We start from the raw sequence: 22,012 nt of genomic DNA, 5'->3' as shown, positions 1-22,012 counted from the left end.
ACCAACTTAATGGAAAAATGCAACAAAGGAGTTCAACAGCAGATCAGAGCAAACAGAATAAAGATTCAACAAACTCAAAGTCAGGTTACCTTATGAAGTCAGAGGAGCAAAAAAAAAAAGAAATATAAGTGAAGAAAGCTTAAGGGACTTATGAGACACCATCAAGAGACTAATATACACACTGTGGCAATCCCACAAGGAGCAGACTAAGAAAAAGTACCAAAAAGCTTATTTCAAAGAGGTAGTGGTTGAAATTTTCCCAAATCTGGGGAAGGAAATGGACATCCAGATGCAGGAACCTCAAAGAACCTTAAGTAAGAAGAATCTAAAGAAATCAACACCAAGAAACATTACAATCAAATTATCAAAAGACAAAGAGAATTTTGAAAGCAGTAAGAAAGAGAGCAACTCATCACATACAAGGGAACCCCCATCAGGCCATTAGTGGATTTTTCAGCAGTAATCTTGCAGGCTAGAAGGTTAATGAGGTGACATATTAAAGTAATGAAAGAAAAAAACTGCCAAGAAAGAATCCTATATCTAGTAAAACTATCCTTTAAAAATGAAGAAGACATTAAGACTTTTCTAGAAAAACAAAAGCAGGGGAGTTCATTATGACTAGACCTTTCTTCTAAGAAATGTGAAATGGAGTTCTTCACCTTGAAATGAAAGACTGCTAGACAGCAACACAGGAGCATAAGAAAGTATAAAATTAATTAGTAAGAATAAATATATAGACAAATGCAAAATACTGTGTTGCTGTTAATGGTATTTGGTAAATCACTTTCACTTCTAGTGTAAATTTAGAAGAAAAAGTATAAAATGTTAACTATGGGCCGGGCGCAGTGGCTCATGCCTGTAATCCCAGCACTTTGGGAGGCTGAGGCAGGCAGATCACTTGAGGTCAGGAGTTCGAGACCAGCCTGGACAACATGGTGAAACCCCATCCCCACTAAAATAAAAAAATTAGCCGGGCATGGTGGCAGGCACCTGTAGTCCCAGCTACTTGGGAGGCTGAGGCAGGAGAATCACTTGAACCCAGGAGGCAGAGGATGCAGTGAGCCATCGCACCATTACACTCCAGCCTGGACAACAAGAGCAAAACTCCATCTCGAAAAAAAAAAAAAAAACTATAAAAAATATGTTGAAAGATACACAATATTAATAGATTGTAAACTGTAACAACAACATAAACTGTGTAATGGGAGAACTTAAAGTGAAGAGTTTTTGTATGTAATTGAGGTTGTTATCAGCTTAAAAATACTGTTATTACTACAAGATATTTTATGCACGCTCTAAGGTAACCATAAACAAATACCTATAGAAGGAAGTTACACAAAAGAAAAAGGAATAGGGATAAAAGAATATCAACACACACACAAATTCAAAAAATTACAAAGGAAAACAGCAAGAAAGGGCAGACAAAAGAGCTACAAGACAAACAAAAAACATTTAAAACAATCATAGTAAATCCTTCCCTATCAAGAATTACTTTAAATGCAAATATGTTAAACTCCCCAACAAAAACACATAGCATACTGAATGGATAAAAAAAAAAAAATTAAACTATATGCTATCTACAATAGACTTACTATAGTTCTAAGGACATATATAGGCTGAAAGTGAAGAATGGATAAAGATATTCCATGCAAATGGTAACCACAGAGAGCAGGGGTAGCTATACTTATATCAAAGAAAAGAGACTATGTCAGAATTGTCACACAACACAAAGAAAAACATTTTATAGTGATAAAAGTAACAATTCACTAGGAAGATATAACAATAATAAATATATATGCACCCAGCATTAGAGCACCTAAATATGTAATGCAAGCACTGACAAAACGGAAGAAAGAGAGCAACACAATAATAGTAAGAAACTTCAAGACTGCACTTTAATTATGGATAAAACATCTAGATAGAAGATCAATAAGGAAACACAGGAGTTGAACAACACTACAGACCAAATCAAACTAACAGACATATACAGAACATTCTACCCAACAGTGGCAGAATACATACTATTCTCAGGCACACATGGAACTCTCTCCAGGCTCACATGTTAGGTCACAAAACAGGTCTTTAGAAATTTAAGAAGACTGAAATCATACCAAATATATTTTCTGACCAAAATGGATGAAACTAGCAATTAGAATAGAAAAAGACGACAATAAAAGAAGAAAGGAAAATGGAAAATTCACCAATGTGTGCAAATTAACACACTTTGGAACAACCATTCGGTCAAAAAGGAAATCAAACACGAAATTAAAAAATACTTTTGGACAAACAAAAAACACAGTATGTAAAAACTTATGAAATAAAACAAGAATAATACTAAAAGGAGGCCAGATGTGGTGGCTCACACCTGTAATCCCAGCACTTTGGGAGACCAAGGCAGGTAGATCACCTGAGATCAGGAGATCGAGACCAGCCTGGCCAACATGGCGAAACCCCATCTCTACTAAAAATACAAAAATTGGCCAGGCATGGTGGTGCGCACCTGTAATCCTAGCTACTGAGGAGGCTGAGGCACAAGAATCGCTAGAAACCGGGAGGTGGAGGTTGCAATGAACCAAGATTGCCCCACTACACTCCAGCCTGGACAACACAGTGAGACTCTGTCAAAAAAAAAAAAAAATACAAGGAAAGCTTATTGTGATAACCTATATTAAAAAAAAAAAAACTCAAATAAACAACCTAACTTTACAACCCAAGAAACCTGAAAAGCAACAGAAAATTTAAACCCAAAATTATCATAACGGAAATAATGAACTTCAGATCAGAAATAAACAAAATTGAGACCAGAAAAAGAATTGAAAAATCAGCAAAACCAAGAGTTAGTATTTTTCAAAAGATAAGCAATATTAACCAAGCTTAGCTACACTAAGAAAAAGAAAGAGAAGACTCAAAATCAGAAATGAGAAAGGAGACATTTCAACTGATGCCATAAATAAAAAGAATTGTAAAAGATTACTACAAACATTTACACATCAACAAACTGGATCACCTAAAAGAAATGGATAAATTCCTAGAAACACACATCCCACCAAGACTGAATCATGAAGAAATAAGTCTGAACAGACCTATAAGTAGTAAGGACATGAATCAGTAATCAAAAACCTCCTAGCAAAGAAAAGCACAGGACCAATGGCTTTACTGGTGAAATCTACCAAACATTTAAAGAACTAATGCCAATCATTCTAAAAACTCACCCAAAAAATAGAGGAGGAGGAGAAAATTCCACTCATTTTATGAGGCCAGCATTATCCTGATGCAGACTGTATCACCAAGGCCAATACACCAAATACAGAAAACTACAGGCCAATGTGCCAAACAAATACAGATGCAAAATCCTCAACAAAATACTAGCAAACCAAATTCAGCAGCACATTAAAAGTAAAATACAACGTGACCTAGTAGAATTTATCCTTGGGTATAAATTGGGAGGGCTCAACATACAAAAATCAATTAATGAGATCAGGTGCAGTGGTGCACACCTGCAATCCCAGCACTCTGGGTGTTTTATGCAGGCAGATTGCTTGAGTCCAGGAGTTCGAGACCAGTCTAGGCAACGTAGCAAAACCCCTTCTTTGCAAAACATACAAAAATGTGTCAGGCATGGTGGCCTATGCCTGTAGTACCGACTACTCAAGAGGCTGAGGCACGAGGATCACTTGAGCCCATTAGGTCAAAGCTGCAGTGAAGTGTGTTCACAGCACTGCACTCCAGCCTGGGCGACAGCAAGACCCTCTCTCAAAAAAAAAAAAAAAAAAAAAAAAAAAAAAAAAAAAAAAAAAAAAAAAAAAAAAAATTAATTAATTAATTAATGAGATATACCACATTAACAAAATGAAGGATAAAAATCGCATGATCATCTCAATAGATACAGAAAAAGCACTTGACAAAATTCAACACCGTTTCATGCAAAAAGCTCTCAACAAACTTGAAATAAAGGAAAATAACTTCAACATAATTAGGCCATATATGAAATTCCCATAGCTAAAATCATACCTAGTTGTGAAAAACAAAAAGCTTTTCCTCTGAGATCAGAAATGAAGCAAGGATGCCCAATCTCACCACTTCTATTCAACTTGGTATTGGAAGTCCTAGCCAGAGCAATTAGCAAAAAAAACTAACAGGCATCTAAATCGGAAACGAAGCAAAACTGTCCCTCTTTTAAGATGACATGATCATACATACAGAAAATCCCAAAGAGTCCATCAAAAAACTGTTATAATTAATAAATAAATTCAGTAAAGTTGCAGGAAACAAAACTGACACACAAAAATAAGGTCATTTTCACATACTAACAATGAACTACAAAAAGGAAATTAAGGAAACAAAGCTATTTACAATAGCATTGAAAACAAAATATTTGTGAATAAGCTTAACAAGTGAGGAAAAAGATCACACACTAAAAACTTACAAAACATTGCTAAAAGAAATAAAAGATGATACAAATAAATGGAAAGACATCCTGTGTTCATGGATTGGAATAATTAAAATTGGTAAATTGTCCATATTACCCAAAGTGATCTGCAGATTCAATAAAATCCATTCCTCAGAAGAAATACAAGCAGCTGCCAAACACAAGAAAAAATGCTCAATATCATTGAACGTCAGAGAATGCATATTAAAACCACAATGAGATATCGTCTTACAATAGTCAGAATGGCTATCATTAAAAAGTCAAAAAAAAAAAAGGCTGATATTGGTGCAGATGAAGAAAAAAGGGAATGCTTATACATTGTTGGTGAGAATGCAAATTAGTTCAACCTCTATGGAAAACAGTATAAAGATTTTTCAAAGAACTAAAACTAGAACCACCATTTGACTCAGCAATTCCACTACTGGGTATCTACTCAAAGGAAAATAAATCATCATGTAAAAAAGATATCTGCACTCATATGCTCATTGCAGCACTATTCACAATAGCTAAGTCATGAAACTAATGTAAGTGTCCAACAGTTGACTGTATGAGAAAAATCTTTTATATATATGTATATATATACACACACATATATACACACACACATATATATACGTATATATGTATGTATACACACACACACACACACATATACATACACACGCCCCATGGAATACTATATGTAGCCATAAAAAAGAATGAAATCATGTCCTTTGCAGCAACATGGATGGAGCTGGAGGCCATTATCCTAAGTGAACTAACTCAGAAACAGAAAATCAAACACTGCATATTCTCATTTATAAGCGTGGGCTAAACAATGGGTGCACATGGACATAAAGATGGAGGTGATGGACACTAGGGAACTCCAAAAGGGGAGAGGGTAGGAGGAGGGTAAGGGCTGACAAATTATTTATAAGGTACAATGATCATTGTTTGGGTAATGGGTACACCAGAAGCCCAATCCCCACCAGGATACAATATACCCATGTAACAAACATACATATGTACCCCCTGAATCTAAAATAAAATAAAATTTAGACATATAGACCAATCGAACAGAATAAAGAATGTAGAAATAAAAACCCACACATATGAGATCACCTGATCTTCAACAAGGATGCCAAGAAAAAGAATGGTGAAAAGGTAGTCCCTTCCCCCCTGGAAAACTGGATATCAACATGCAAAAGAATGAAATTGGAACTTTATCTTACGCCATACACAAAAATCAACTTAAAATGGATTAAAGACTTAAACATAAGGCCTGAAACAGTAAAACTCTTAGGAGAAAACATAAAGGAAAAGCTTCATGACATTAGTCTTGGCAATGATTTCATGGATATGATGCCAAAATTACAGGCAACAGAAGCCAAAAATAGATAAGTGGGGCTATATCAAACTAAAAACCTTCTACACAGCATAGGAAGCAATCAACAGAGTGAAAAGCCAAGTTATGGAATAGGGAGAAATATCTGCAAACCATAAGGGGTAAACTTTCAAAATATATAGGAAGTGCTACAGCTCAATAGCAAAAAATGAAAAACTAATAACCTGATTTATTTTTTATTATTATTATTATACTTTAGGTTCTAGGGTACATGTGCACAATGTGCACGTTTGTTACATATGTATCCATGTGCCGTGTTGGTTTGCTGCACCCATTAACTCGTCATTTAGCATTAGGTATATCTCCTAATGCTGTCCCTCCCCCTCCCCCCAACCCACAACAGTCCCCGGAGTGTGATGTTCCCCTTCCTGTGTCCATGAGTTCTCATTGTTCAATTCCCACCTATGAGTGAGAACATGCGGTGTTTGATAACCTGATTTAAAATGGGTCAATTATCCTAATTGAAGTAACTCAGAAGCAGAAAGTCAAATACTGCATGTTCTCACTTGTAAGTGGGAGCTAAGCAATCAGTATTCATGGATGTACACAGTGGAATAACCCCAAAAGGTGGGAGCATGGGAGGGGTGTGAGGGCTGAAAAATTACCTATTGGGTACAATGTTCACTATTTGAATGACGGGCACATGAAAAGCCCTCACTTTACCAATATGCAATATACACATGCAAGAAATCTGCATTTATATCCCCTAAATATATAAAAATGTTAAAAGAAACAAAAAAATAATTAAAACAGGCCTAAGACTTAATAGACATTGCTCCATGAAGACACACAAATAGCCAACAGATATATGAAAAGATGCTCAATGTCACTCATCATCATGGAAATGCAAATCAAAACCACAATGAAATGTCATTTCATACCTGTTAGGATTGCTATCACGGAAAAAAACAAAAGACAACAAGTGTCGGCAAGAATGTGAAGAAACTGGAACCCTTGTGCACTGTTGGGAAGAATGCAAAATGGTGCAGCCACTATGGAAAATAGTATGAAGGTTCTTTTAAAAATTAAAAATGGGACTACCGTGTGATCTAGCAATCCCACTTCTGGGTACTTATCTAAAATGAAATCAAGATCTTGAAGAGATATTAGCATTCCTATGTTCACTGCAGCATTATTCACAGTAGCCAAGATGTAGAAACCACCTAAATGTCTGTCAACAGTTGAAAAGAAAATGTGGTAGATAAAGAAAATGTACATACATGCATACATATACACACATACAATGGAATACTATTTCCCAAAAAAGAAGGAAATCTTGTCATTGCAATAACATAGATGAAACTTGAGTATACAATACCATGCTAAGAGAAACAAGGCAGCCACAAAGGACATAATACTATTTGATTCCACTTATATTAGGTATCTAAAATAGTCAAGTTCATAAAAGCAGTGAACAGAATAGTGGTTGTCAGGGGCTCATGGAATGGAAAATGGGGAGCTGCTGATCAACAGATATAGTTTCAGTTACACACAATGAAAAGGTTCTAGAGATGTGCTGTACAACATAATACCCAGAGTTAACAATACTGTATTAGACATTTAAAAATCTCTTAGAAGGGTCAATTTCATGCTGAATATTCTTACCACATTAAAGTAAAAATAAATCCTAAAACAAGCCCAATATTTATAAATGTACCTACTGTATACTAAATATAAATGTATAGAATAGAGTCTAAAAAGAAAAACATCAAACATAAAAAAAAGGAAGTAAAAGATTTATGGGGGAAATAAAGGTGTATAAGGTTGCTTTTACTTACTACTTTTTTTTTTTTTTTTTTGAGACAGGGTCTCACTCTTGTCTAAACTGGAGTGCGGTGATCCAATCATAGCTTACTGTAACCTCAAACTCCTAGATTCAAGCAATCCTCCTGCCTCAGCCTCTGGATAGCTAGGACTATTTGGCTTTTTGGGGGTTTTTGTTTTTTGTTTTTTAAGTGACAGGGTCTTGCTGTGTTGCTCAGGCTAGTCTCAAACTCCTGGCCTCAAGCAATCCTCTCACCTCAGCCTCTCAAAGTGCTGGGATTACGGGTGCATGCCACCACATCCAGCCCTATCTGAAACTTGTATGTCAAAAAACACCCTGTGATATTTGAGGGGGAGGAAGTATTTTTAAGAGTAATTTGTTAGTGAGAAAGCTCAAGAAGCAAATATAGATTACTAGTTCAGTAAGTTTGTTTGTGAAGCTGGGAGAAAACAAGACTAATAAGATATTTCAGGAAGAAGTTAAGAATGCCTAGAAAGAGAAAGGTCTTGGTCATCCTGAAGGCATCTTAATTTAGAAATTAAACATAACCTGCTCAGGTCTCATTTTCCTCATATGAAAATGGGACTATTAAAACTACCAATCTCTTGGGGTTATTATGAGGGTTGCCCTGTGTAAGACACGTACCAAAAGTCCCTGACATGCATCAATACTGCAACAAAAGCCCAACACAGCTCCGTCGTAAGATACATACTATCTTTCTGGAAAGCAAAGTCACCTGGTAAAAGCCAGGCATGGGGGACAGGTAGGGAAGAAAAAGATGCCCTTGTGGAGAAGACTGAGAATACAGTAAAATATACACACAGTTGAACAAGTGTCTTTCAAACTTAAGGCAAGGCCTAGAAGGGCTCAAGCAGGGCATATCGAGAGGAACATGGCTAAGTATGGTAAGGAATATGGCTACAGAACAATCCTAACAAAGATGGGCATGGGTTTAGAGCAATGAGTGTGCATAACAGGTCAAAAAGCCAGAGACCAGTACATACACTGAAGAGTGCTACTTTGAGTAGCAAGAACTTTGAATACTGAAGGACTCTGGAGGATGGGCCAGCTCCAATTCATTTTTAAAATGAGCCCAGCTAAATAAATATTCCTGCAATGGCAGTGCCAGAATGGTGAAAGCTTACAAATAAAGAGCCAGGTGAAATTCATCTTTAAAGCAAATAAGCTAATCATAGAAAATAGCATTAAAAAAATAGAGAATAAACATGGCACGTTCCCTGATTTCAAAACAGATGGCACCATTAGTCACACTCTGAGAAGAAGGAGATGACCAATCCCTGGAACACAGCCATACAAACAAAATAACAATCCTCATTGTGCCACTAAATTTTACTTTAGCTCCTATGTCACAGTTGCCCAAAGGAAGCCATTTTATTTCTTGCAAATATCATGGCAATTTTACAAGGCAAAAATCAAAAATTAAACTGACCTTTGGAGTACCACAGTCACACTCTTCCCCAGCGTCCACCAACTTATTACCACAGGAGGGAGCACTATAGGCTTCATCAGGCTTTGGAATATTAAGAAGGCAGTTTCCTCCTTTATTTAAAGTTAACTTCTCAAAGTCCTCTGCACTGCAACTGCTAAAGTTTCTGGAACCCCTATAATAAACATTAAGAAAAAGATCTTATGTCACAGTGATTACTCACTTTGAAAATGTTAAGTCATGACTTTAACCCACAAAAAGTGAATATTTTAAATGACAGAAAAGAAGCTAATAAAAGTGGACAGAAATGAGAATTCATATCTACTTGTGATAAATATTGAATATTACTCCAGCTACTGTATAATAATTCACTATTTTCTTACAATATATTGTACTTCCAATAAAATATCTTTAAAACATATCACATTGAAATACAAAATGGTAATTCTCAGCATCACAAGAGACTTTAAAAATTATTTAGTCCTAGGCCAGGCACGGTGGCTCACGCTTGTAATCCCAGCACTTTGGGAGGCCGAGGTGGGCGGATCACAAGGTCAGGAGATCGAGACCACGGTGAAACCCCGTCTCTACTAAAAATACAAACAATTAGCCGGGCGTGGTGGCGAGCGCCTGTAGTCCCAGCTACTCGGAGAGGCTGAGGCAGGAGAATGGCGTGAACCCAGGAGGCGGAGCTTGCAGTGAGCCGAGATCATGCCACTGCACTCCAGCCTGGGTGACAGAGCAAGACTCCGTCTCAAAAAAAAAAAAAAAAAATATTTAGTCCTATGAAGAATAAAGTTTTATTTATTTAACACAGTAAAGGTTCTTCAAATATTGGAAGGTAGCTGTACGTTGTCTCCAATCTTTTTTCTACTCTGAAGGCAGAGTTCACCCATGCCCATTACCACTTATTAGGAGCTCTGCAAAAATAATGCAAATGGGCAACTCCAGTTCAGATGCACACTAGCCATCAAGAGGCAGACTGCGCAGTGTAGAATTTCAGCTACTCCTATATGACAAGTTTTCAGTTTGAGCTTTACATATAATAACTTTTATGATAATTCCTGGGAACCATGGTTAGTACTTTGAAAGTTAGTTGGTCTTTAAGAAATGTCCAACTTGAGTTATGTGAGATTTATACAAATGCAATTTTGATATGTTCTACCTGGGATTTTTTTTTAGCTACTACTTTACTCAATAACTATAAAGTACTTTCAGATAGTCCCACTGGCTATTTTTACCTTTGAAAACTAGTGGAAAATGCACCTACACATCACCTATATCTTTGAGGAATCCATGTCACATTAAAATTCTATTTTATTTTTGCTTTTGTAGACTGAGTTTTTGGTGTGATATCCAAAAATCACTGTTAAGGCCAATGTCAAGGAGCTTTTCCTCAACGTTTTCTTCTTAGAAAGTTTTATAGTTTCAAGTCTTACATTTAGGTATTTTATCCATTTTGAGTTGATTTTTGTGTATGGTGTAAGATAAGGGTCCAATTTCATTCTTTTGCATGTAGAAATCCAGTTACCCCAGAACCATTTATTGAAGAGAACTATCCTTTCCCCATTGTATCCTCCTGGTGCCCTTGTCAAAAATTAATTGACTACACGTTTGGATTTGTTTCTGGGCTCTCTATTCTGTTCCATCGGTCTACATGTCTGTTTTTATACCACTACCATGTTGTTTTGATTACTATAGCTATCAAACTAAAAAGCTCTGCACAGCAAAGATAACAACCAACAAAATGAAAAGTCTGCAGATTGGGAGAAAATATCTGCAAAGCATGTATCTTATAAGGTGTCTCTTATAACCATGTATCTTATATCCAAAATATATTTTTTAAAACTCACACAACTCCATAGTAGAAAAACAAATAACTCTATTTTTAACATGAACAAAAGATTTAAATAGACATTTCTCCAAAGATGACATAAAAATGGCCAACAGGTGCATGAAAAGATGCTCAATATCATTAATCACCAAGGAAGTGCAAATCAAAACCACAATGAAATACCACCTCACCCTCGTTAGGATGACTACCATCAAAAAGAGATAATGGCCCAGGTGTGGTGGCTCACCGCTGTAATCCCAGCACTTTGGGAGGCCGAGGCAGGCAGATCACTTGACGTCAGGAGTTCCAGACTAGCCTGGCCAACATGGTAAAACCCCGTCTCTACTAAAATACAAAAATTAGCCAGGTGTGGTGGTGCATGCCTGTAATCTCAGCTACTTCGGAGACTGAGGCAGGAGAATCGCTTGAACCTGGGAGGCAGAAGTTGTAGTGAGCCGAGATTGCACCACTGCACTCCAGCTTGGGCAACAGAGAGAGACTCTGTCTCAAATAAATAAATAAATAAAAGATGACAAGTGCTAGTGAGAGTATAGAAAAAAAGGAATCCTTGAGCACTGCTGATGGGAATGTAGATTGGTGCAGCCACTGTGGAAAACAATAGGAGTTCCCTAAAGAAATTAAAAACAGAACTATCATATGACCCAGCGATCTCACTTTTGGGTATACACCCAAAGAAAATGAAAACACCACCTCATAAAGACCTCTGTATTATCCCATTTTCAGTGCAGCATTAGCCAAGATATGGAAACAAACAAAGTGTCAACAGTTGAATGGACAAAACTGTGGCACATATAAGACTGATAATTATTCATCCTTATAAAAGGAGATCCTGACATTTACCACAACATGGAGGAACCTGGAGGATGTTATGCTGCATGAAACAAGCCAGACACAAAAAGAAAAATGTTGCATGATCTCACTTATTTTGGAATCTAAAAAAAGAAGTCGAAAATCCAGAGACAGAAAATAAAACACTGATTACGGTGGAGGTGGAGGAAATGGGACATGTAGGTCTGATACAAAGTAGCAGATATGTAAGACAAACAAGTCTAGAGATCTCAGGTACAGCAAGAGGACTTTAGATAACAATATTGTATTACATTCAAGATTTTTGCTAAAAGAGGAGATTTTAGGTGCTCTTTGCCACACAAAAAAAATGGGCATCAATGTGGAATGATGGATGTGTTAATCTGCTTGACTAACCATTTCACCATCTATATTTATATCAAAACATGTTGTACACCTTAAATACAATAAAATTTATATCTTATATATATTTGTATTTTTTCAAGGGAATTTGGTACCCTGAATCTCTTTTTCATCAGTTTGAACAATGGTACCAGAAGTAGCAGCAGGAGTGAAAGCTATGTTGCATTCTAGCTAATGAAGAAGCAGCCCTATCTATAGCTAAGAAACATATTTTTTGCCCTGAGTAGTCATGTTAAACTCTTCTTTGCTAAGTGGTTTCTAGAAAAGTTGATAGTACTGACTCCTGCCTCTTGGATTGGAATGCAGTCTGCCTAGAACATTTTGTTACTGTTAACTGCTGTTTGACAAAAAAAAAAAAAAAAAGTCTATAGATGTGGGATGTGGAAGGATTTTAAAAGACTGGCAGAGAAAGAAAAAAGAACATAAACTATCAATGGTCTGAGACAAAAGAACAGGCAAAGGCAAAATTCTGACTCACAGAAAGAAAAGATTTAGCATAAGGCTTTTGTCAATAACAGAAAGATCTGTCTTCCTTATTATTTTTCTTGCTACTAAGAATATTGTGGGGAGGAGTTCTTTTGTGCAATATCAATCAACCACTCATTCAACAAATATTTACTGAATATCTATTATGTACAAGGCATTCTTCTTGGTGCGAGGGATGAAACTGTGAACATAGCAGACAAAAATCCCTGCCCCTGTAAAGGTTATGATTAGGATTCAGTGATTTACTTATATAATAAATTAGATAGCATATTATAAGGTAATAAGTGCTATGGGGAAAAAAGGCGACGGGGTGTGGGTGTGATGAGCTCTGCAGAGGAAGGGATGCTTGTGATTTTAAAAGGGCAGTCAGGATAGGCACCTCAAACATGTGAGAGTTCAATCAAAACTGTGTATCTGGGAGGAAAACACTATAGAGAGAAGGAATAGCAAATGCAAAAACTCTGAGGTACAAGCTTTCCTGGCAGACTGAGTCAGTGAGGAAATGAGTCATGAGAGATACAGTCAGCAAGACGGGAATAGGCCATTGTAGGAATGTGGATTTCTACTCTAAGTGGAATGGGAAAGTTGGAAGGGGAAGACTATGGAAAGTGTTGAGCAGGAGTAACATGATTTGATTAATGTTTTAATAGGATCACCATACTTGTTCTATTAAGGAGGAAGCCTACGAAGAAGGCTCTTAGAGAAATCCACCAAACAGATGATGATGGACCAAAATGAAACAGTGGGAGCTGTAAGAAGTGGTTGGATTGTTTTTGTTTTAAAGGAACAGCCATTAAGATGAAGAGTGAGAAAAAAGAGAAATCAAGAATGACGCCCAGGTTGTTGTCCTGGGATACTAGAAGGAAGGAGTTACCATTAATTCACATGGGGAAGACTATGGGTAGTTCAGATTTTAGGACAACTTTAGGAGGGATCACAGGAGTTTGAGCCTATTAGACATCAAGTAAAAATGTCCAAGCAGTATATAATAATTATTTGATAAACAAAGAAGACTGCAGTTTAAACAGAGGCTTGTAATTGTTTTTTATTTTGTACTGTTGATCTTTATACGGTAAGCACAGCGCCTGCTACGTGGTATACATGCAATAATGTTTTCTGTAGGAATATATTTAATAATGTAATCCCAATGCTTTGGGAAGCTAAGGCAAGAGGATCACTTGAGCCCAGGAATTCAAGGCCACCTGGGCAACATAGTGAGACCCTGTCTCTCCAAAAAATAAGCTGGGCATGGTGGTGCACACCTGTAGTCCCAGCTACTCAGGAGGCTGGGGTGGGAGGAGTTTAAGGCTGCAGTGAGCTATGATCAAGCCACTGCTCTCCAGCCTGGGCAACAGGGCAAGACCCTGTCTCCAAAAAAAAACAAAACAAAACACACACACACTTAAATATATATTTAAATATATATACTACATAAATATATATTTATAAATTATATATATTTAATTAGACAATGGCCACAGAACTTGCGCAGGCATATGTATAGTCCTATATTTTAGTCCCTAATTTCAACCTACATAAAGTCTACCACCTCTAAACAAGTTATTTTTTAAATATGCTCATTATTTGGTAGTTGAAGGATATTTTCTTATAAACAATGTTTCAAATGCTTGATCCTTCAGCAATCTACCAAAAAAAAAAAATTTCACCCACATGAATTGACTACAGAACTAAAAAGCATAACAAAATCATAGACACTTCTGGTGCTTTTTAACAGATGGAGATAGTAACAACATCCCCTGTGTTGGCCTTCAGTGAGACTTCAAAATGCTTTGGAGGCCACAGTGAAAATGCCCTTTCACTAGCCATCACTGGCTGGCACCTACGGCAACAAAAAGAATGATCTTTCTCCTGATACATGGCTTGAAGAGCAACTCAAGTATTTCTACTCTCTATCACCTCTAGACTCTACAATATTAATGATTTATAGCCTCTCCTCCTCTCTTTTCTCACATCTAGGTAATTTTCCCAAAATGGCTTCAAAAGGAGATCGACAATAATGAAAATACATGGAAATGACAAAAAAAAAAAAATGTCAACTACCATTTAAAACATTATTTCTTTGATTATTCTGAAAATTCCCAGAACACAATTTCCAGAATTTCCACCATTACTATGCTGATTCCCACAGCCTAGGATTAGGAAGCCTTAAGAGAAGATTCTAAGTGCTGGTACTGAATTGGACTAAGAAAAAAACACCTGATTATGGAAGCTTGCTGATGGAAGCTTGCTGACATTGAGGGGCAGAGTTAAGAAAGCCATTTCTCTAGAAAGGCACCTCCCAGGAAGAGCAACTCACACTTTCCGGAATCCAAGAGCAATGGACGAGAATACCACCGTGCCCCCAAAATATCATAAACAATAACAAAAAAATCTTATTACAAGGGAAGATTATCCATTTTATTAAATGGAACTTGCTCCCAGTGACTGAGTTATCTGAGGGGAAAAAAATGAAACATCTACATCACTAGCATCTAAAAAAAAAAAAGCCAAACAAAATGATAGAAAATTAATATTTATTAAACAGCCTATGAAGTAGAGGGTAGGAAATCTGCCCTCAAAAAAAGAAAGTTGAATATCACCTTGGTAGTAAAAAAGAATCTGAGGAAAAATAAGAGAAAAAAATATATATTACCTAGGATAACCTCATCCTAGTTCAGAAATTATTCTTTTGTTTTGTTTTGTTTTGTTCTGTTTTGTTTTGAGATGGAGTCTCGCTCTGTCACCCAGACTGGAATGCAGTGGCATTCTCCTGCCTCAGCCTCCTCAGTAGCTGGGACTACAGGCGCCCACCACCATGCCCGGCTAATGTTTTGTATTTTTAGTAGAGATGGGGTTTCACGTGTTAGCCAGGATGGTCTCGATCTCCTGACCTCGTGATCTGCCTGCCTCAGCCTCCCAAAATGCTGGGATTACAGGCGTGAAACACCGTGCCTGGCCTGGAAATTATTCTTAAAAAAATTTTTAAATATAACAGCCACACAATATAAAATACCACATGAAGCCACAATACACTAGGAGAAAGAAAAAAACGAGCAGATAAAGTCCAATAAAGACTCCTAATACTAGTTCTAGGATTATCAAATGATAGCCATAAAACATTTATGCTTACTATGATCAGAGACAAAAGTGACAAGCATGAAAATTTGGGCAGGAACTAAAATCTACAAAACTAATATATCAGATTTGAAAAAGAACCAGACAGAAATTTGACAAATGAAATAAGCAAAATTAATAATTCAATGGATAAGTTTAACAACAGACAAAATACATATGAAGACAGAATCAGTGAGCTGAAAGATATCAGAAGAAATTACACAGAAGAAAAAAAAACACAAAAAGATAGGAAACATATATTTAAAAAACTAAGAGACAAATGAGACATAGTGAGATCTAACACACAGTTCACTAGAATCACAGAGACATAAAAGAGACAGCAAATGTGCAGACACCCTGTGTACACAGGCAATATGTAAAGAAGCAATATGTAAAGACATGGCTGAGAATTTTCTGACTGATGAAAAATATCAAGCCACAAACTTTAAAACACTAAAAAATTTCTAAGCAGGATATACATATATGTGTAAATGTGTTATATATACATAACATACATGTGTATGCATGTTGTATATTTTTTTCTTTCTACAACAGGAACATGATAATGAAACTTCAAAAAAAAAGTTTAAAGACAAAACTGTGAAAATAGCCATAGGTAAATAGATTCATTTCAATGGAATAATGGTCTGACACCTGACATCTCAACAACAACATGGAAGGCAAAAGACAATGGAAAAATCCCAATATGATGAAAAATAACTGATGATCTACGATTCTATATTCAACAAAAATATCCTCAAAAAAGAGAGAGAAATAAAGACACCCTCAGGAGAAAAACAAAAACAAAAACTAAGAGATACACTACTACTAAACACACACTAAAGGAAAGTCAAAACTGGTTCTTTGATCAGACTGAAAAACAGATACCAAATGGAAGGTCAGAGATGCAAGAGGACCAAAGAGCAAGGGCAGTGGTCAAAATCTAAATGAATAATGATAAACAATCACTAATATCTTCCTGGCACACAGCTATATGAGTCAAGAAAGTGATGAATGGAGTTAAAGCACTATATAGTCTTTGAACTGTGTGGGGAAGGATAAGATTTAATAGTAGACATGATAAATAAGAACATGTGTAATAATTTCTAGGGTAACTTTTAAAAAAATAAAAGACTGCATAATTTCCATTCTAGAAATATGTCTAGAAGGAAAACAGTATCTACTAAAAACACTCCATCTGGCAGTGCACAGTGGCTCACACCTGTAATCCCAGCACATCAGGAGGCTAGGGTGGGAGGATTGCTTAGGCCTAGGAGTTCAAAACCAGCCTGGGCAACATAACAAGACCCCATTTCTACAAAGTGAAAATAAATATAAAAACACTCATCAACCCAAAAAAAAAAAAACACAGAAGATTTTGTTGTTGTTGTTGGCAGCCCATTTTTAACTGATACACAATAGACGTATATATTCTCAGGATACATGTGATCACTTGATCCATTCATACAATGTGTAAAGACCAAATCAGGGTAATTGGAACATCCATCAACTTAAATATTTAAGACCGAAGACCTTTAAGAAAAAACCATAAAAGAAGACAAATAAAGGAGATATAAGATGGTAGATTTAAACCCAAATGCTGTATTTAATTGATTCTAAAATACATCTTTTCATATTTAAATACCTTTGAAATTGAGATTCATTTCAGATTACAATTGAAGCATTAATTTCATTGACACCATATTTCTTTCTCAGTGGTATGGAAAAAGTGCTGTATCTTATAATTAATGGCATTTAGATTTGATTAAATGGATCAGTAATTACAGTAAATAGAAATGTATTAAGTGATATTATAAGACATATTTTCAATTTGGATTAAAAATAAAATTTAAATACATGTTTTAGAAGCATAACTATTAAAAATAAAAATAAATACACTGTCAACACTAAAAAAAAAAAATGTGAGGAAGGTAAAGCAGTATCAGATTATTGGTAGTCCTAGCTACTGCAGTGAGAAAAGAAAAGGAAGTAAAAGGTATACTGACTGGAAAGAAAGAAAAACTGTCTTTGTACAGAGATAATATGATCATCTATGTAGAAAATCAAAAATAATTGAAAAAGACTCCTGGAACTAAAAAGCAATTACAGTAAGGTTATAGGATACAGGGTTAATATACAAAAGCCAATTGCTTTCCTATATGCCAGCAATGAACAAGTAGAATTTGAAATTAAAAACATAATATCATCTACATTACGACCCCCAAAAATGAGAGGTAGGTATAAATCTAACAAAATATGTATAAGATCTCTATGGGGAAACTATAACACTATCTGATGAGAGAATCAAAGAACTAAATAAACGGAGAGATATTTCATGCTCACATACAGGCAGACCCAATATTATCAAGATGTCAGTTCCCCAACTTGATCTATACATTCAATGCAATCCTAATCAAAATCCCAGCAAATTAGTTTGTGGATATAGATAAAACTGATTTTAAAGTTTACATGGGGTGGCAAAAGACCCAGAATAGCCAATATAATAGTAAAGAAGAAGAACAAAGTTGGAGGACTGGTGCTACCTGACTTCAAGACTTATTCTAAAGCTACAGTAATCAAGACTGTGTTGCCATTCCAAGATGGCCAAATAGGAAGAGCTCCAGTCTGCAGCTCCCAGTGTGACAGACGCAGAAGATGGTGATTTCTGCATTTCCAACTGAGGTACCTGGATCATCTCACTGGGACTGGTTGGACAATGGGTGTAGCCCACAGAGGGTGAGCTGAAGCAGGGTGGGGCATCGCCTCACCCAGGAAGCACAAGAGGTCAGGGGATTTCTCTTTCCTAGCCAAGGGAAGCTGTGACAGACTGTACCTGGAAAATTGGGAGAATCTCGCCCTAATACTGTGCTTTTCCAACGGTCTTAGCAAACGGCACACCAGGAGATTATATCCTGCACCTGGCTTGGTGGGTCCTATGCCCACAGAGCCTTGCTCACTGCTAGCGCAGCAGTCAGATCGACCCGTGAGGCAGCAGCCTGGCAGGGGGAGGGGTGTTTACCATTACTGAGGCTTGAGTAGGTAAACAAAGCGGCCAGGAAAGCTCAACTGGGCGGAGCCCACCACAGCTCTGCAAGGCCTGCTGCCTCTGTAGATCCCACCTCTGGGGGCAGGGCATAGCTGAACAAAAGGCAACAGAATCTTCTGCAGATTTAAACATCTCTGTCTGATAGCTCTGAAGAGAGCAGTGGTTCTCCGAGCATGGTGTTTGAGCTCTGAGAACAGACAGACTGCCTCCTCAAGTGGGTCCCTGACACCCATGTAGCCTAACTGGGAGACACCTCCCAGTAGGGTCCAAATGACACCTCACACAGGCAGGTGCCCCTCTGGGATGAGGCTTCCAGAGGAAGGATCAGGCAGCAATACCTGCTGTTCTGCAATATTTGCTGTTCTGCAGCCTCCACTAGTGATACCCAGGCAAACAGGGTCTGGAGTGGACCTCCAGCAAACTCCAACAGATCTGCAGCTGAGGGACCAGACTGTCATAAGGAAAACCAACAAACAGAAAGGAATAGCATCAACATCAACAAAAAGGACATCCACACCAAAACCCCATGTGTAGGTCACCAGCATCAAAGACCAAAGCTAGATAAAACCATAAAGATGGGGAGAAACCAGAGCAGAAAAGCTGAAAATTCTAAAAATCAGAGCACCCCTTCTCCTCCAAAGGATCACAGCTCCTCGCCAGCAACGGAACAAAGCTGGACAGAGAATGACTTTGACAGGCTGACAGAAATAGGCTTTAGAAGGTTGGTAATAACAAACTTCTCCAAGCTAAAGGAGGATGTTCGAACCCATCGCAAGGAAGCTAAAAACTTTGAAAAGAGATTAGACAAATGGCTAACTAGAATAAACAGGGTAGAGATGACCTTAAATGGCCTGATGGAGCTGAAAACCATGGCATGAGAACTATGTGACACATGCACAAGCTTCAAGACTGTGTTATTGGCAAAAGATGACAAACAGATAAAGAGAACAAGATAGAGAGCCCAAAAAGAGTCCTAAATAAATACAGCTAACTGATCTCTGACAAAGGAGCAAAAGCAATACAATAAAAGATAATCTTTTCAACAAATGGTGCTGGTACAATTAGATATTCATATGCAAAAAATAAATAAATAAATCTAGACACAGATCTTACATCCTCCACAATTAACTCCACGTGGATCAAAGATCTAAGTGTAAAATTCAAAACTCTAAAACTCCTGGGAGATAACATAGGAGAAAACCTAGATCATCTTGGATATGGCAATTATTTTTTAGATACAACACAAAAGGCATCGTCCATGAAAGAGTTAAAATATTAAATGTATGCTCTGTGAAAGGCAATATTAAAAGAATGAGACGATAAGCTACAGACTAGTAGAAAATATTTGCAAAAGACATATTTGATAAAAGACCCTTATCCAAAGTATGCAAGCAACTCTTAAAACTAAAAAATAAGAAAAGAAACAATCTGATTAAACAATGGGCCAAAGACCTTCACAGATGCCACAAAGAAGACATAGAGAAGGCAAATAAACACACAAAAAGATCATCTACATCCTATATCATCAGGGAAATGTAAATTGAAACAACGAGATACCACTACATGCCTATAGGAATGGCCAAAATCCAGAACACTAATAACACCAAATTCTGACAAAGATGTAGAACAACAGCAATTCTCATTCACTGTTGGTGGGAATACAAAATGGTACAGCTACTTTGGAAGACAATTTGGCAGTTTCTTACAAAATTAAACATACTCTCTTAACATATGATCCAGCAATCGCATCCCTTGGTATTTACCCAAAGGAGCTGAAAACATGATCACACAAAACCCTGCACACGGACACTTATAGCAGCTTTTTTCATAATAGCCAAAGCTTAGAAGCAACCAATATGTCCTTCAGTAGGTAAATGATTAAACTGTGGTACATCCAAACAATGGGATATTATTCAGCACCACAAATAAATGAGCTATCAAGACATGAAAAGACATGGAGGAAACTTAAATGCATATTACTAAGTGAAAGAAGCCAATGTGAAAAGGCAACATACTGCATGATTCTAAATATATGATATTCTGGAAAACACAAAACTATGGAGACAGTAAAAAGACCAGTGGTTGCCAAGGGTTGGAGGGGTGGGGAGAGATGACTAGGTGGAGCACAGAGGATTTTTTAAAGGCAATGGAAATATTCTGCATGATACCATAATGAGGGATACTTGTCATCATACACTTGTCCATACCGACAGAATGCACAACGCCAAGAGTGAACCATAAAGTACGGACTTTGAGAAATCATGATGTGTCAATATAGGTTTGTCAGTTTTAACAATCATACCACTCTGTTGAGGGATATTGAAATGGAGAGACTATGCAAGTGTGGGGACAGAAAGTATATGGGAGGAGTCTTTCTACTTTCCTCTTGATTATTCTGTGAACCTAAAACTGCTTAAGAAAAAAAAAAGTCTTCTCAAAATATTGCAGAGGAAGGAACACTTCCAAACTCATTTTATGAGCCCAGCATCACCCTAATATCAAAGTCAGACATAGGACAACCAGAAAAGAAAATTATAAGTCAATATCCCTAGCAACATAAATGTAAAACTCCTCAAAACAAATACTAGCAAACAGAACTCAACAACATACCAGAAACATCAGGCCCTCTGACCAAATGAGATTTATACCTGGGACACAAGGACGGTTCAACACACAAAAATGTATTAACACCACGTTAACAGAATCAAGGATCACAGTCACATAATCATCTCAACAGGTGCCAAAAAGGCATTTGATAAAAGTCAACATTCTTTCACAACAAAAAATCTCAACAAACTAGGAAGAGGGAAATCACTTCACTATAATAAAGGCCATATATGAAAAGCCCACAGAAAACATCTTACTCCACAGTGAAAAATCAAAAGCTTTCCCACTAAGCTGGACAAGACATAGGTACTCACTTTGGCCACTTCTATTCAAGAGATAAGAAGTCACTGGGAGAATAAGGCTGAATAATTCCCCTGGAACCCTCTCTATTATCAGTGTTATCAGTGTCCCTCTACCTCATGTTATCAATGTCCTCGTGTTATCAGTGTCCCTCTACCTCAACTCCTATGGGGTCAGTCTCCCCTGTAGCTACAGAGACTCTCCAAGATCCAGTAATGAACAGTTCACTCCCTTTCTATCTACTGTATCCCTAGCAAGTTTATACACATTCGAGTCAACCAAAAAAAAAAAAAAAAAAAACAACAACAACAACACTTTTTTGGCTCTTCCCTTGGGAAAATGATGGATACCTTAAATTTGAGATGTTATC

General features: G+C 36.9%; 1 protein-coding gene across 1 annotated transcript in view; it reads right to left on the bottom strand.

The window, feature by feature from the left end:
* The window catches only part of ADAM9 (ADAM metallopeptidase domain 9), a 109,779-nt gene that overhangs the window by 55,372 nt on the left and 32,395 nt on the right, over nt 1-22,012 (bottom strand). Inside the window, exon 12 of the mRNA XM_003269597.4 lies at nt 9,029-9,200. Coding sequence (XP_003269645.1) covers nt 9,029-9,200 — 172 coding nt within the window. The remainder of the gene's footprint in view (nt 1-9,028; nt 9,201-22,012) is intronic.

Source organism: Nomascus leucogenys, chromosome 8 (genome assembly GCF_006542625.1).
Source record: "Nomascus leucogenys isolate Asia chromosome 8, Asia_NLE_v1, whole genome shotgun sequence".
Taxonomy (NCBI): domain Eukaryota; kingdom Metazoa; phylum Chordata; class Mammalia; order Primates; family Hylobatidae; genus Nomascus; species Nomascus leucogenys.
The sequence above is the reverse complement of the archived record's forward strand: the minus strand, read 5'-3'. Positions and strand labels throughout refer to the sequence as shown.